This window comes from Catharus ustulatus, chromosome 4 (assembly GCF_009819885.2).
Source record: "Catharus ustulatus isolate bCatUst1 chromosome 4, bCatUst1.pri.v2, whole genome shotgun sequence".
Taxonomy (NCBI): domain Eukaryota; kingdom Metazoa; phylum Chordata; class Aves; order Passeriformes; family Turdidae; genus Catharus; species Catharus ustulatus.
The window spans coordinates 27,699,953-27,714,894 of record NC_046224.1 but is presented as its reverse complement, the minus strand read 5'-3'; the positions used below and the strand labels follow the sequence as shown (position 1 = coordinate 27,714,894).

At 43.2% G+C, this 14,942-nt stretch overlaps 1 protein-coding gene across 1 annotated transcript in view; it reads right to left on the bottom strand.

The window, feature by feature from the left end:
• Nucleotides 1-13,924, bottom strand: part of APPL2 (adaptor protein, phosphotyrosine interacting with PH domain and leucine zipper 2) — a 35,639-nt gene extending 21,715 nt beyond the window's left edge. The window contains exons 1-2 of the mRNA XM_033059088.2: nt 13,810-13,924; nt 8,986-9,084 (exon numbers count right to left, since the gene is read on the bottom strand). Of these exons, the coding sequence (XP_032914979.1) occupies nt 8,986-9,084; nt 13,810-13,863 (153 nt within the window). The 5' untranslated portion in view covers nt 13,864-13,924. The remainder of the gene's footprint in view (nt 1-8,985; nt 9,085-13,809) is intronic.
• Between the last annotated feature and the right edge of the window lie 1,018 nt (nt 13,925-14,942).

Here is a 14,942-nt window from a genome sequence, read left to right as displayed (position 1 = left end):
ATCAATAAAGGGAACCAGTAGATGTGCCTCCATAATGCATTCATGCTCAGGGAATATACCAATGTAATGACAGCACCTTAAGTGGCCACAGGAGCACAAGCCAGCAAATCTCTCTTCTAAACATGCACTTAAGATGTATTTACACCAGGTATGATTTGTAGGGAAGGTGTGGGATTTTACTTGACAGCTGGAAAAACCAGACAAGCATTTGTGTATGTCAATCTTTAATCAAGGTATTCCTAACACCAGCATATCAACTGCTCTGTCCCTGATTTGTTAACAAGAAGAATAAAAGAAAAAAAGGGAAGGGTTTAACTGACATCTGTCTTAACCCCTATCAGATCCTTCTCATCCTCAGAAATGCAGAAAACTAGTAACTTTAATTTTAAACCTCAACAAACTATTCCTGTTTCCAAATAGGTCATAGAGAGTTTGTAAAACTAGGAGCAAATCCCTGAACTGCTTTAACAGAACCTTTTGTGCTAGAGCTGATACAGAAAACCATTAAAACTGGGACAGAGCTTGTGTGCTCTCTCATTGTTCCTTGTCATCCTGAGCAAGCAGAGCCCAGCACAGTGAACTATCTGGGCCAGAGACCCTGAGACACCCTTTGCTTTGGCCTGCTGCCACCTGTGACATACTGCATTACAGCCTGGTGCTTTCACACCACCTTGACACGCCAGAAACGGGGTTTCATATGGGCAGCAGGGCCCAACATTCAGTCAGTGTTAAAGTGTGCCCAGGGGCAAAATAAAAAAAGCCAAACCAAACCAGCCACAGCCTAGGTACCAGCAGCTGCGTGTGAACACATGACAGGAAAAGCTGAACAAAGTAATTTTGATCATCTTAAAATACCATGGTGATAACACTCATAGGCAGGAGGGGATGGTACAGCAGAGGCCTTCCAAGGTACCAACAGGAGTTCAGGTAATGTGGGCCCATGCTCAGATCATACACACTCCATGACTATTCTCACTTCAGTGACAGATTAGTCTTAGCTCTTGTCTCAGCCCAATTAGCAATAAGCAGCACATTTTCACACAATAATAATGCCAATGATTCTTGTAAGATTTGCAGGCTGGTTATGCGGATTATGTAGTTTTTAAAATGAAAAAGCTTTGCACAAACACTTGGTATTTAAGTATTTCCCAAGTTAGAGGATGGAAAAAGATGTTCTACCTTATAATAAAAACCAAACCCTGTTAAGGGCTCAGGCATGGGTAGGAATGAGCCTTAATTATCTGCCCCCAAGCAGTAAGAACACCAGAGAGACTTTGCCACCTTCAAAGTGGGAGCTAGCAAGCAATGAGTTTACGACAGGGAAAACAGGACTCCCTGAAAGTAACAGAAGACATTAAAAGGGTTTGTTTGTATGCCTGTGGGAGGAAATTAAGATTACAAAAAGAAGCAGAGGTTCTCAGACCTGGCATCTTTTCCATAAACACAACCTCAAATGATGCCTTGTTTCTAGGCATCACAAAGATAAGTCTTCTTGTAGTTCTTACCCAGCTCTAAGTCCTCACACAGCGACTGTGATGCCACCTCTAAGTTGTACAGCTGGATCAGGGTGAGAGAAATCTTTCGAAATAAGCCAAGTATCAGAAATACGCCTCTTTTGCACGTTTGCTTCAATTTACTTATTCCTGCAAAGTCTGCAGTTTTGTGATCTGCTCTGAATCTGGAAAATACATGCTTCTGGCTTAAATTTGCTAACACTAAAAGAAGCTTCAGAATAATGGCGTGATAAAAACAAACAAACAAAATCCCCACCACAAAAAGCCCTAGCCAAAGACATCCCGTTCTTTTGTATTCACCATCCACAAAGCTTCTACCAGTTTGCTTTTTAGACTCAAGCCTCAATTTCCTCACTTAATATTCAAAGGGCATCACTACTTGTCTGTGAGGGGCAGTTTGGAGATGGACAGTGTAAAGAAGTGTGCAGAATAAGCATCTTCCAAGGATCACCACTCCCCAGGAGTGGTCTCCAGTATGTGACAGGATAATGGGAGAATACATAAACCCCGAGGATCTCAAAAGGGCGTAAATTAACAACACCTTACCAAGCACACAATCAGGTGTCAACAGTTAATTACAGACCCCAAGCAGACATTCAGAGCCTACTACTCCAGACACAGAACAAACTGAAAGGTATGCCTGATACAAAACTTACTTTGGGATTTTAGTCTGATTTGGGGACAACAGTTCCATGTATAACTCACAACCCACTGCTGCCATCTGGTCACATTTTTCATTTATTGGCTCAGTTCTTTGTGACAGAACCACAAACTTGTTACTCAATCCCTACCCATGTCGAAAAGTTAATCCTGGGTCCTTCATCTTCCCTCCCAACACCTGCCAGACTTAGTTCCTGTTAGAGGTACAAAATCATTCATTGTATCATTTGAGGAAAAAAACCAAACAAGAATCAAAGCAAAACAGCCACACATCCAAAACCTGTAAACAAATCAAGCTAAGCTAGCAAGTTGAAACACAGTCCATTGCATAAGGAACAGGAAGCAGGCAAAGTGCTCTGCTGACCTAGTGGTAATACTGCATTGCTAAGCACACTAATCTGGGAAAGTTTGCTTTAATCCTCCTCCCATTTCTTCCTAATCAGCCTTTTCCCCTCCCCCTGCCCTGCTGCCATTCTGTTCCAAGACTTAGAAGTTATTTGCATTGCTTCAGCTGACAGATCCACTAAATCCAGGCAAATTATTTTAACGGGTTTTAATCTATTTCCAAGGCATTTTTCCATGGATACAGCAACACTGATTTCCTTTGTCCTGAAGTGACTGCAATTCAATACACCATAGCAAAAGAACAGCTACAATACATTCCTGACTCCACTTCTCTTCCACATTATCTTGGCATTTCAGAATTCATAACACATTTGTGGAGTGGCAGAGCTATCAATGAGATGATATATCAAGCAAAAACTCAATAAAATCCTGAACAGAAATCGAAGCTTTCTAAACGAAAGCAAACTTTTGCAAATACTTAACCAGCCTTGCAAATACATTCATTCATTCACTTAACAGGGAAGACATCTCTGCAGCATTAATGTAAAAAAAGTGTACCAGGAGAAAGAAAAAACCATATGTAAATAGATATAATGAAATCAGCAGTGATTACAGATGTGCTGATTTTTTTTCCCCCTTTTCTTTAACCCTGGCTTGCACGATAGCCCTGGGAATAGATTTCTATAAGCCCAGTTCAAATGGATAAAGTAATGGAAGTGGTGTCTTGATTCTAGCATTAATCTCCCAGAAATTAAAAACAGCTAGTTTAAAAAACATTGTTTAATTTTCAAGTTACTTCAATACCTGACCCAGCCTTCAAATAAGTCGGCAGGGAGAAAAAAAAAAGAAAGAAAAAAAAAAAAGGCCAGCTTATTTTTTGAGCTACTGCCCAGAGTAAAGACACAAGGTTGATTCCACCTTCTTCATTATCACTTTTATTCACTAAGCTCTTCATATCATCAGAAGAGACTGATTTTTCTATATCCTCTGTAATAAATATCCATGCCATTTACAATTTTCCAGTGAGGCAGTCTATCCATATTTAGGGTCTCTGTATTTTTCCAAAATAAACTCTGAGGACTAATCTGCTGAAATCCAAAGATATTTCTGTAGACAGTTGTCTAACAGACTACAGATTTGAGGGCATGTAAAGGATTAAGTACAGCTATAAATTAACTTCTAAAGACACAGAACTATTCCAGCACACCCAGTTCCAATTCCAATATAATGAAGCTTTCTGCAAAGCAACTTTCCTACTCCAGCTAGAGTTTGCATTTTTAAAACTACAAGTAACTACCACACACAACTGCCAAAGGCTGCTTCATATAAACAAGCAAGACACTGGTAAAGGTATTTATCCATGCACTCTGTACGTGCAGAATGACACATCATAACTTTTGGCTTATGTCTGGGAAAACTTGATGCCTCATCAAAGAGAAAAAAAACTTCAGGTATGTGGCTGAAGTGGAAGACCCAGGAGGTAGCTGCAGCCTGTCCTCAGCCCTTCAGAACTAGGCAACACATTTACCTTCAAAATCAGTCACAGCACAGAAAGAACTGGGTCTTGATACAACAGTTTAATGCAGCTCCATTTACATATGCTTATCTTCTCACAAAACAGAATTATCCAGCAATCTAGCAAATGGCATAGTCCTACAGGCTTAGGTTTGCATACTAAATGGCTTGGAAACATGAACCCAGGGTTGCAGAAGCTAAGCCTCACCAGGGTGCTCAGGCTGCATAGCACTTTACAAGATCAGGCTAACATATGGCTTGCCCTGGTACCGATTCACAGCAAGGCATCCCATCCTTACAAATGGAAACAGTTCAGAAAAGGATGATCCAATAGCTCCAAGGAACAGAAGCCACCAGTCAAAGCTCTGCAGAAAAACACCAAAAACAGCTCTAATAGGATGGTTAGCTCAGTACAGAAAGAACCTCCTCTGTCAAAACAATTATTATCAGCAGGGTATCCATGCATTTATGCTGCCTCAGATCTCCAGATCTTCCTTAGCACAATGTTAACTTGCTTCCAGGCATGGTGACAATGCTGACTTTATAGGCAGCATTAAACTCAACTCTCATGCCTTTGTAAATACATTAGTTCTCATGTGGTAATCTGCTTATCTCTGTCAGCAACATATGGTGAATATGCCTCAGGAAGGTAAGAGGTATGATGCAAACTTACAAGTATGGAATCATAATACACCTGGTATTTCACAGAAGTCAGTGATGACAATTGTAAATTTACTGCAAATGTTTGTCCTGGTTAGTACTCTATTGAAGCTTCTCTATGTAGAACTAAAAGTTTATAAAATGCTAACTTAATTTTTATTCCATCAAAACCTTTTAGGGAAAAAAGGTCTTCTCATTTAAAAAGGTAACACAATTGTTCTCTTAGACATGAAAATAAAAAGAAAGCTGTCTCAGTGCTTACTTGCTAATTAAACAAGAACTCTCAGCACTTGGGGTTAGCTGTGCAATATAATAAATATGACAGTCCGTGCATAGCCCAAGGAGCCTGACACCCAACTACTGAGTTACAGCCCACTGGAGGCAATACACAGGAAAATCAAACAAGCAGTACTGTTGAAAAATGCAGACATGAGGAATCATGAATTTGCAGAGAGAAGTAACACTTACGAAGCACTACCGAAACTAGCTTGACAGATTCAAGCTGTCCTGACACCCATGTAATGCGGTACCTATAAACCAAGACTACTCCATTACTGTCAAAAGTTTCTCTAAGAGATTGGACATAAAAAGGCAGTGAGCCACAGAGGTTGTTGCAGTTTTGCTGTGTGCCTCTGGAATCACAAGACAACTGCTCATAGAGACATAAATGCTGAACAAGACCATGCTTCACAATCCCTTCTCCAGATATATTGATAAAGACAATGTGTTTACTTTTACTTGCTTTTCTGACTTCACTGTCCCTTTATCTAGACATCTCAGGACTCATGAGATGAAATCTCTTTACAATGACAAAATACTGCATCTTACTCTCGTCTCATCTGCTCAACTTTTTATCCCTTCTAATAACCAGTAGAGACATGAGAGTCTCCTAAGTTTCCTAAAGGCATTTTGCTTCAAGTGAAGGTTCCCAGCTCAGCCATTTCTAGAGCATGATAGAGAACTGGAAATTACAGTAAAGCTCTGAAAACAATTTACTATGCCAGTGGTCAGGAAGGTAAACTGGGCACACTTCACTCATACACCTTTGCAAGAACCTCAGCATTGTAAATTAAGCAAATTAAATTTTCTAACAGTCCTTGCTTACTGCTGCATTATAATATGGCTCTGGTAATAAAACATCCAGACTAACAAACACAGCATTCACAGAAATCAGCAGTAATGCCACATGCAACATCAGGGCTTGCATGCAAGAAGGAAGCACTACAGGCATAAACTCTGAAAGGAAGATTTCCTGTATGAGACTACTACTGTGGTAACTACTTCAGGGTATTACAGCACAGCTGGGAGATTTACAGTAGGAAGTGTATGTACTCACATGGATGTGGTTTATTTGATGAACATAAAAAAACACTTCACTATGCTTTATTGTGTTTAATCACACTGGTTTGCCAGATCAACCAAACCTCACTCCTCAAGTGCCACTTTTGGGTCCTGTGACTTCTCCTTAATCAGGGCATCACACACAGCCATCTGCCTTGTAGCATCACAGCCTCTTTTTCACTGAAGAGCTCCATGTGCAGAAGAGTCACCACCTGATCCCATGTGGTGTGGGGGCCCAGGGAGGTGAGAACACTGTCCTCATCCTGCAGGGCAACCAGAGGCTCGTAAAGTTTCGAGGGCCTTGCAGCCAAGGCAATCTGCTACCCATGCATCACCCAGCTGCAGCCCAGGCAGCAGAGCCACTGCTGCACAGGATGCTGCACATCCCTCCTTGCACTCTCTTTAAAGTCCTGCTCAAATACATGCAAGTCTGAAAAAATGTTTTTAAAAAATCCTATTTTCCTAAATATTTTTTTAAAAATATGGGCAAGTATTTATTTTTCACACTCCTTTCAAAGGCACTGATCTAAGTGCTTAGAGGAGTTTGAGCTGTCACTTTACAAATGTAGTGTGGCTCTGCACAAAAGCAGTGTTTTGAGACAGCCATATGCATATATCCACATGGTTAATTAACAGCATGCAGTTGGTACTAATTGCTACTCCCCTGAGACTTTGCACTGAATCCATTCAGAATCATTAGCCATTGTTATTTGATCACAAGCTACAGCGGTTTGAATTACATGAAAATCTGACTTTTCATCACCAGGAACACCAAACTTCTAGTAAGCTAGACTAAAAAAAATCTTGAAAATATGGTTAAGACATCTGGGAAATGTTAAAGTTCAGAAGAAACTATGGAAGAAAACAAAATTAACATTTTTAAAAACTGTCATAAGTGTTTTGAGGGGGCGTAAACCCTGAATTTTCAGTACTGGAGACTGGTACCACCCACTGCTGCTTTGTCTGACTGCTATGACTGTGACCCCAGTCATTTTATGGTCATTGCATTAAAATAGGTCAGTAACTGTAACTCCTATTTTACAGATATGGAAATCAGAGCAGGAGATAGCAATGACTTTGCAAAGAGAAAATTTGACTTTGCAGAGAAAAACTTTAAGTCAGGAAAATAAAAAGGCAAATTCAAAAAGTCACTTCTTAATAATTTCAGCTTTTACAGAGTTGGTAACACCTCCTAATATGCTGCTATTGAGGCCCAAATAACACAGCAACAAAAGTGCTTTTTCTCTCAAGTTGTGATTAGGCAGCCAAGAAATATCAACCACATCTTCTTAACTGTCCATTTATGTTTTGTAGGCAATTCAGCATTACCCTTCTATTTCTACATCTCAAAATTGCATCAAACTCCAAAGACCAATTTCAAAGAACATATCCAATATTCACAAGTGACTGAATATTTACATCAAACTAAAGCAGTGTTCAGGGAAGAAGTAGTGAAAAAGCCCTGGAAAAATGAAGGAGACTCAGTAGTACTGCAAGATACTGATGGGTAAACGTACTGAGACAATGAGAAGAAAAAGGAGACGTTGTAATTGTAGTGAAACAGAAATGGAGAAGGGTAAAAACCAAGCTGAAAAGGAAGAGGCAAACAAAAGCATATAAAGCTTTTTTTTCCTTGAATCATAGACCAGAGCAACCACTTCCTAAAATGACATCCTAAAATGTCATCAGCAGCGGAAAGAGACACACAGCCCACAAGCTGGACACTGAAAATCAGATTTATCTCCTGATTCCTTTCTTCATCCATTTCAATCCAACCCAGTCTTTGCTGTCAGATTCCCATCATCCAATGTGCCCACACTTTTTGTTATTCTTAAAACACAGTGACTCTACCAAAACGCCTAGTCTTGACTTTCAGTGCCAATTTCATGTCACCTCTTGAGTCCTCACCCATGCCCTGCATCATCTCCTGTGTACCTAAGCTGTGCTGCAAACCTCTGGCTGCTCTGCATTTCCACAACATCCAGGACGTGAAGACTCTGAAGCTCTGAAGACTCTGAAAAATGGATCTTTCAGGTGTAGGCAGACAGATCCTGGGCAAATGGTTCTTCCATGTCAAACTATCAGTCACCCAAAGAGCAATCCCACCAAATGGACATACACTTGCAGTAGACTTATAGCTGAGCTGATTTCTAATAATGTAAGGATCAGGCACTCTTCAGGGAAATTCCAAATACCCCTGAGCTCTAAATCTCTCTGTGTACTCCAACTTACTGGTTTAAGAACAGAAAAGTTGTTTCTAGTGAACACAGGAATTTAACCTACATAAATACTTGCAGAACTTCCATGAGACGTTATGTATGTCTTTAAAGACCCAGATATGGCATTTTGAAACACCTAATTTTATGCACATGGGAAACAGCTTCACTGAAAACCACCCAGATTTACATTTTCAAAAGAACTGGATTCTCTTACAGGATTTACTTTCAAAGGGATTTAGTCATCTAGGTCATGTAAACACTCCAGAAAATGTTATTTTTCCTGCTTCTGTGCATGTTTTTTTCATGCCTACTGTAGACACTCAACTTTAGTATGACCCAAAGTGCACATCTGCTCTGTAATCAAGGGACATGGGCAGTTCCCTCCATGAGGTGGGACACAGCATCAAAGCTAGGTACCTAAAGTCAGTGTGCAGACCTGGGAATTGTTTCTACATTTTGGCAAGCAATTTTGTCGAGGTTGGCCTCCCAATGTACCATAAGGTAAGAACATAGTTTTATTCTGATTAATTGTTTGGAGACAAAGTACATAACTTTTTTTTTCATGAAGTTTTTTGAGCATCAAGGCTGAGCTATCAGATGAAGAGCAACCACAACTCCTCTTAAACCACAGAAGGTACATGTACTTAGCAACTTCAACGTAAATAATAGTATCATAATAGGAATTTATCTTCTACTCACATAGAACAAAGGAAGTACAAATGAAAAATTACCTGGGCACCATAGACTCGCTGCATTGCCTGAAGCAACTGGTTTGTGTATTCAGTAAGGGTTCCTGCATCTTCTTCAAAGACACTGAGCAAAGAACGAGTCTTCAATAAAAGGAAAAAAGCAAACAATTTTTAGTCCTGAGTGGAAATATTAAAAAGAATTAAACAACTACAAAGAGATGGTAGTAAAAAGTAGAAAGTAATCAGAAATAATATGCCCTTGACTTGCATGACTCTGTTTATTCAGAATCTCTAAACATGTGGAAATAGGTTCTTTTATTACAGATAGGTAAACTAAGGCACAAGAAGGCAAACTAACAAAATGCTACAGCCACATCCCAACTCCCAGGCTCTTGCTCCTACTAATAAGACAGTCCTCCCAACACAATTAGGAATGTAAAAAATCCTGAATATCTTCCTGCTGACGAAAGTAATTCAAACCACATTAACCACTGGGGGTCAAACACCACTGCTTGCTCATTTTACTTCTCCAGTATCAGACTGCATTGAAAGCACCCCTTTCCACTGAGATAATTTACACTCTGTTATTCACTCCCCACTGTCCTGAGCAACTCTTAAGGGGCCACAGCCAAAGCAAGTTGATGTCACTGGACCAAGTAACTGAATGTTCATCTTCAAGAGGCGCACAAGGATACACCCACTTGGAGATAGCCTGTGCTTTCTTCACTCTGCTAACTCATGATTGACAGCAAGCAGGAAGGGGTAGGAAGAACTTGTGTTACCCCTAAGACACAAATTCCGTTGGTTTGTTTTGGTGCAATCAGGAATAAAGAATTATGTTGCTAACACAGCTCCCAAGAAGGGAAAAAAGACATTTCAGAATAATGCTGGGCTCCAGAATTTGCTAAATCTTTACAATAATTAAAGAGGAAAGGTTGACCCTTTAACACAGTCATGATCCTTACTTGGTCTTAGCTTTAATAAATCCAATCTTTGGGGCTAAGTGGAAATGTCTCTCCAGCTGTACAGCTAACATATGACATTAGTGAGCTTCATCTGCTTACACGAGGGGCATACATAAACTCCAGTACTTTCACAGACATGTCAGTCCTGTAAAAGAGCAAGAGCTTTATTTATCCCCCTATTACAGAAATCTCTAACGTACTTGGAGTAGCCAGGTTCAAATTTGGGAAATTTATTTTCAAAGTTTTAAGATACTCCACTATTTTAACAGAAGACACATGCATTTCCACAAGGCATTTCTTCTCTGCAAAATTCTCTGCCTAGACTGTCTTTGTCCTGGAAAACTAAGCATCAGCATCCTTCAAGAATCCTGGCCTACGATTAACCTAATTTCCTCTCTGCTGAGAAGTATCTAAGTCACAATAGTTAAAATACATGACCTAGGAGTCAGTCTTTGGGTTCTCTTCAGAACCTTCTTACTCTGAGTAACTTCAAAAGCTCTCAACAGTTCACTCTGCTGATGTGCTGAGCTGCTACAACACTTCCTACCTGAGAGATGCTGGCAGTTTGGGAAGCTAGTTTGAGATCCTAGCAAGTAAGGGAACACACATTACAAAGTATTGTTTCCAAATAAAGTGAACATAAAAAACAGAGAATGGAGAGAAGTCCAAGTCAATGAAATGCATACCAGGAACCCAAATGTTTAAAGGACCTTTGTATAGAACCTCCCCGTAAGGACAGTAGCACGATTTTGAGAGTTTTCCACGTTAACATATTATTTCAGTAACTGAAAACATACTGATTTTCAAAAATATCTGGTTTCTAATGTTTTATCTTCAATGGTGTATTGAAACAAGGAAAAAAATGTCAACAAACTATCTTGTATCTATACAGTGCTCAACTTGGGTTACAATGGCACCTGTCTTGTGTTACACTAGCACATGAAAAGTACAGGGTATAAAGATGGTTAAAAAATAAATCTGCAGAAAGCAAAAATAATGAAACTTGATGCAATATTCATCAAGCCAAATCTCATGTCAAACTAAAAGGTTATAAGAATTTGCCCGAAGTAGGATACAAATAATATACTCTGCCTGCTGGAAAAAGTTCCCAAATACAGGAATGTCAGCTACATCTGTAAATTTTACTGAATTTTTGCAGACTCAGATTTTTCATTTGTCTAAATATGGCTTGAGGTAGAACAGCTCTGGGAACCAACTTCTGAGAGTCTTGGCCTCTGTTATTAGGACACTCTTCAAAAATAATAAAAACAATAAATGATTCAGACAGTTTGGAAGTTATTCTTGGAAACTTTTACATTTAAGAATATGATATGAAATCACTGCAACAAAATACCACATGTGTGTATTTTTTTGGTTGCACTTTGACAAATTTTGGAATAGCAGCTAATGTTGCTGAAATAAACCAGTAATCCAAATATTAAGCAAAGATTTAGAAGGCCCCATTATTCACAGCATTATCTCAGCTTCTGGAAAGACAGGAAGAAATTTTGTAGTTTCATGTAAGTACTTTCCTTGATTTTAGCATGACTGCTGACATATTTTTTTCTCTATTTTGTAGCCAAACACCTCAAAATTGAGACACTTCTTATAGCCTCTTTCAGCCAGTGTCAGGAGACAAATCAAGACAAAAGTATTGTATTGATGGGGAGAGATAAATCAAGTTCCAGAAACCCGATGAAGAAATAACTTTGGCCTAATTCTCCTCAGTCTTGTATGTAAATCACATACTTCCCACAGATTATACAAATGAGGTTACATCCTAATTTCACCATCCCTTTGCACTCCTGTGACTGCACAGAGCAAGAGAGAATCAGGTTCCTTCTCACAGAAGTAAATGATCCTATAAAGATGCTATGCTGCTTATTTCTGTGGAACAGAAACTAACTTTTTGCCTTGATTTTGTGTTCTCCCAAATGAAAAAAAAACCAAACCAAACCAAACCAAAAAAACAGGCTCAAGAAACCTACTCCTGCTTCCTTGCATCAAAATAATATATTTTAGCAACACTAGGCCATTATAAAAATTAAACAACATTCCTCCCTCTGAAAGTTGTAGAGCTTGAAGAAAAAGCAACGACCAAATCAAGGCAAAACATCCTGCCAATACTCAGGTTTATGCATTGCCTGGTATTCCAGTGATTGCAAAGGAGACGCCAACAGCCTTCATTTCACGACACAGGAAAGATGATGACCTCCAAATTCAGTTCAGTGCATTGTTCAGTTGCTTTCAGTCAGTGTTACATTTTTAATCATTGAGAGAAGTGTTGACTGAAGAGGTAAATCAGTTCACTTCTCCTGCATGGCAATTTCTTCAGCTTTAGGACGCAGTGGATAGGTTAACACTAAAAATGTTACTAACTATCCATAATAAATCTGGCACATTCTGATAAACTGTGGAACACAGAAAAGCTCAGGCTGCTAAGGAACTCTGCAGGTCACCTTGTCCAAACCTGCTCCTTTGGTGTAACATCATGTTACTAAACACTTCTTCCAGCCCAGTGTTTAAAATTCCCAAGGATGATCATAAATATGCCACATCAAACAAATGATGGAAATCCTTCTTACTAGAATGGGATTTCATGACATTACAAAAAAAAAACGGGATCAAATGAGACAATCAAGATAAGACCCAAGGCTCATTAAGTTCTGACAGGTGCACTTCCAATCTTTCCTTCACAATGTCTCATGGAAGACTCTGTAACACCTTGCAGCAATCTGCTCCACAGCTTACCTATTCACTCCTCTTCCTGATCCATCAGCAGATGAGTTAGGATTACAACACAGGGTTACCTGGGAGCCGGACCAATACTGATCCACCCTGCCCTCATTTGTTCTTTCCCTGCTTCACCAGCTACCTCTGTATCTCCCTCTGCACCACGCTCTGTCCCCAGGCACACTTTCCACACACCTCAGTGGAATTTCCACTCTTTCCCTGTCCTGTTACTTCTCTCTTCCACTCAACCAACCCCTGAACGCACCAAGACATGGCATGTTCTTCTCTGTGGGGCTTCCAAAGGGCGAGGGGTCCCTGTGCAGCTGCGGCCACCGCGGCTCCGGGCAGCGGGCATGGAGCGCTGCACTGGGGCGAAAGGAGGAGGAACATTTCCCCGGCCTGCACCCGGGAAGGGAAGGGCAGTGACCGCCTCTCCTCGTCCCTCTGACCCCTTCAGAAGGAGGGCATCTCCTGGGGGATCCGCCTCACGTATCCCCATGGGAACTCCTGTGTGGGAACTGCGGCCCCTGCCTGAGGAGCCGGCACGCTGGCGGCGACACTCCTCCAGCCCATTTTGTCACCAGGGCCAGGTGACTCACCGCGCACAGGTGTCCCTTTCCCTTCGGGGGAAGCCAGCGCACCGAGCCCTGCCCACCTGTCCTTCCCCGACACACCTCGGCTGCTCAGGGCAGCCCTCACAGCCACCGAGCGTGCACCCAGACGGGACGGTGCGAGGAAAAACCCACAGGGGTTTCACTACGGGCGCTGAGGAGAAAGGGCAGAGTGCCCTCGCACTGGGGGATAGCCCTCGTCCCAGGATACCCCGAGGGGCAGACTCTGCCCGCTTTTCCCCCGAGGAACGCCCCGCGGGACACCAGACTTGCCCCGCCGCCGCACGGGTGCCGTCCGCCCGCCTCAGCGCATACCCGACGGCTCCGACCGCCGCGCTGTGCCCCCGCACCGCCCCCGGCACCCCGCTCCCCGCCACGGCACCCCTCTCTCCGGCTGCCCGCTCTCCGGCACCCCGCTCCCCGGCCCTGGCCAGCTGTCAGCCCGCCCCGGCCCGGCCAGACCCGCGGGCTGCCCGCCGGCACCCAGCGCTCAGGTGCGTCACACCGGCCGGCCGACGGACGGACCGACCGACGGGCTGTCCCGGGAGCAGCGTTACCTGCGGGCTGTCCTGCAGAGCCTCTTCCAGAAGGAGTTTGTCGACGGCGGGCATGTTGGCGCTGCGGCGCGGCGGAGCCCTGGCAGGAGCGGGGTGCGCGGCGCTGACACGCCCCGGCGGCGGGGCTCGGCAGCGTCCCTCCCTCCGTCCGTCCCCGCGGGGCGGCCGCTCGGCAGGCACCGGGCACGGCTGGACGGCTCCGCTGGTGGGGCCGGGGCCGCTCACTCCGCCCAGTTCCCGTCCGCCGGAGGAAGCGAGTCACGGGGAGGGCCGGGGGGGGGAGGCTTCCTGCCGCCATTAGCCCAGCGGGACGGAGGGCCCAGATGGAGGGCGGCCCGTGCCCTCCTCCCCCGCGGGTGGCGGCGTGGAGCGGCCTCCCGCAGCTCCGCTCCCGGAAAGCAGGGATCACAGAGTCACGGAATCACTACGTTGTCAGAGATCTTCAGGATCATCGACTCCAACCCATGCCCTAACACCTCAACTAAACTATGGCACCGAGTGCCACATCCAGTCTTTTTTAAACACATCCAGGGATGATGACTCCACCACCTCCCTGGGCAGATAATTCCAGTACTTTATCACTCTTTCCGTAAAAAGCTTTTTCCTAATATTTCCCTAAATTGGTGCAGCTTGAGACTGCGTCCTCTCGTTCTGTCATTGCTGCCTGGTGAAAGAGACCGACCCTACCTGAGCACAGCCACCTTTCAGGGAGCTGTAGAGAGTGATAAGGTCACCCCTGAGTCTCCTTTTCTCCAGGCTGAACAACCCCAGCTCCCCCAGCAGTTCCTCACAGGATTTGTGTTCTAAGCCCCTCACCAACCTCGTTGCCTGCTCTGGACACGCTCAAGCGTCTGAAGGTCCTTCCTTCACTGAGGGCCCAGAGCTGGATGCGGCAGGGGCCTTGGATACCGCTGCACTGAGAGAGGCTGGGAGGGTGCGTGCGGTAAAATAATAAAATGTGATAAAAGCCAGGGGAGCATCACCCCCTCCAGCCTGAGCTCCTGGGGCTAGGGCACCTCCAGCTGTGGGTGAGCCCTTTACTGTGCTCTCCTCAGATGCACAGCAGGGACATTGCCTGGCATCAGCACAACAGCTTGTGGATGATACAATTCCTCCAAAGCCATCTTCCCCTG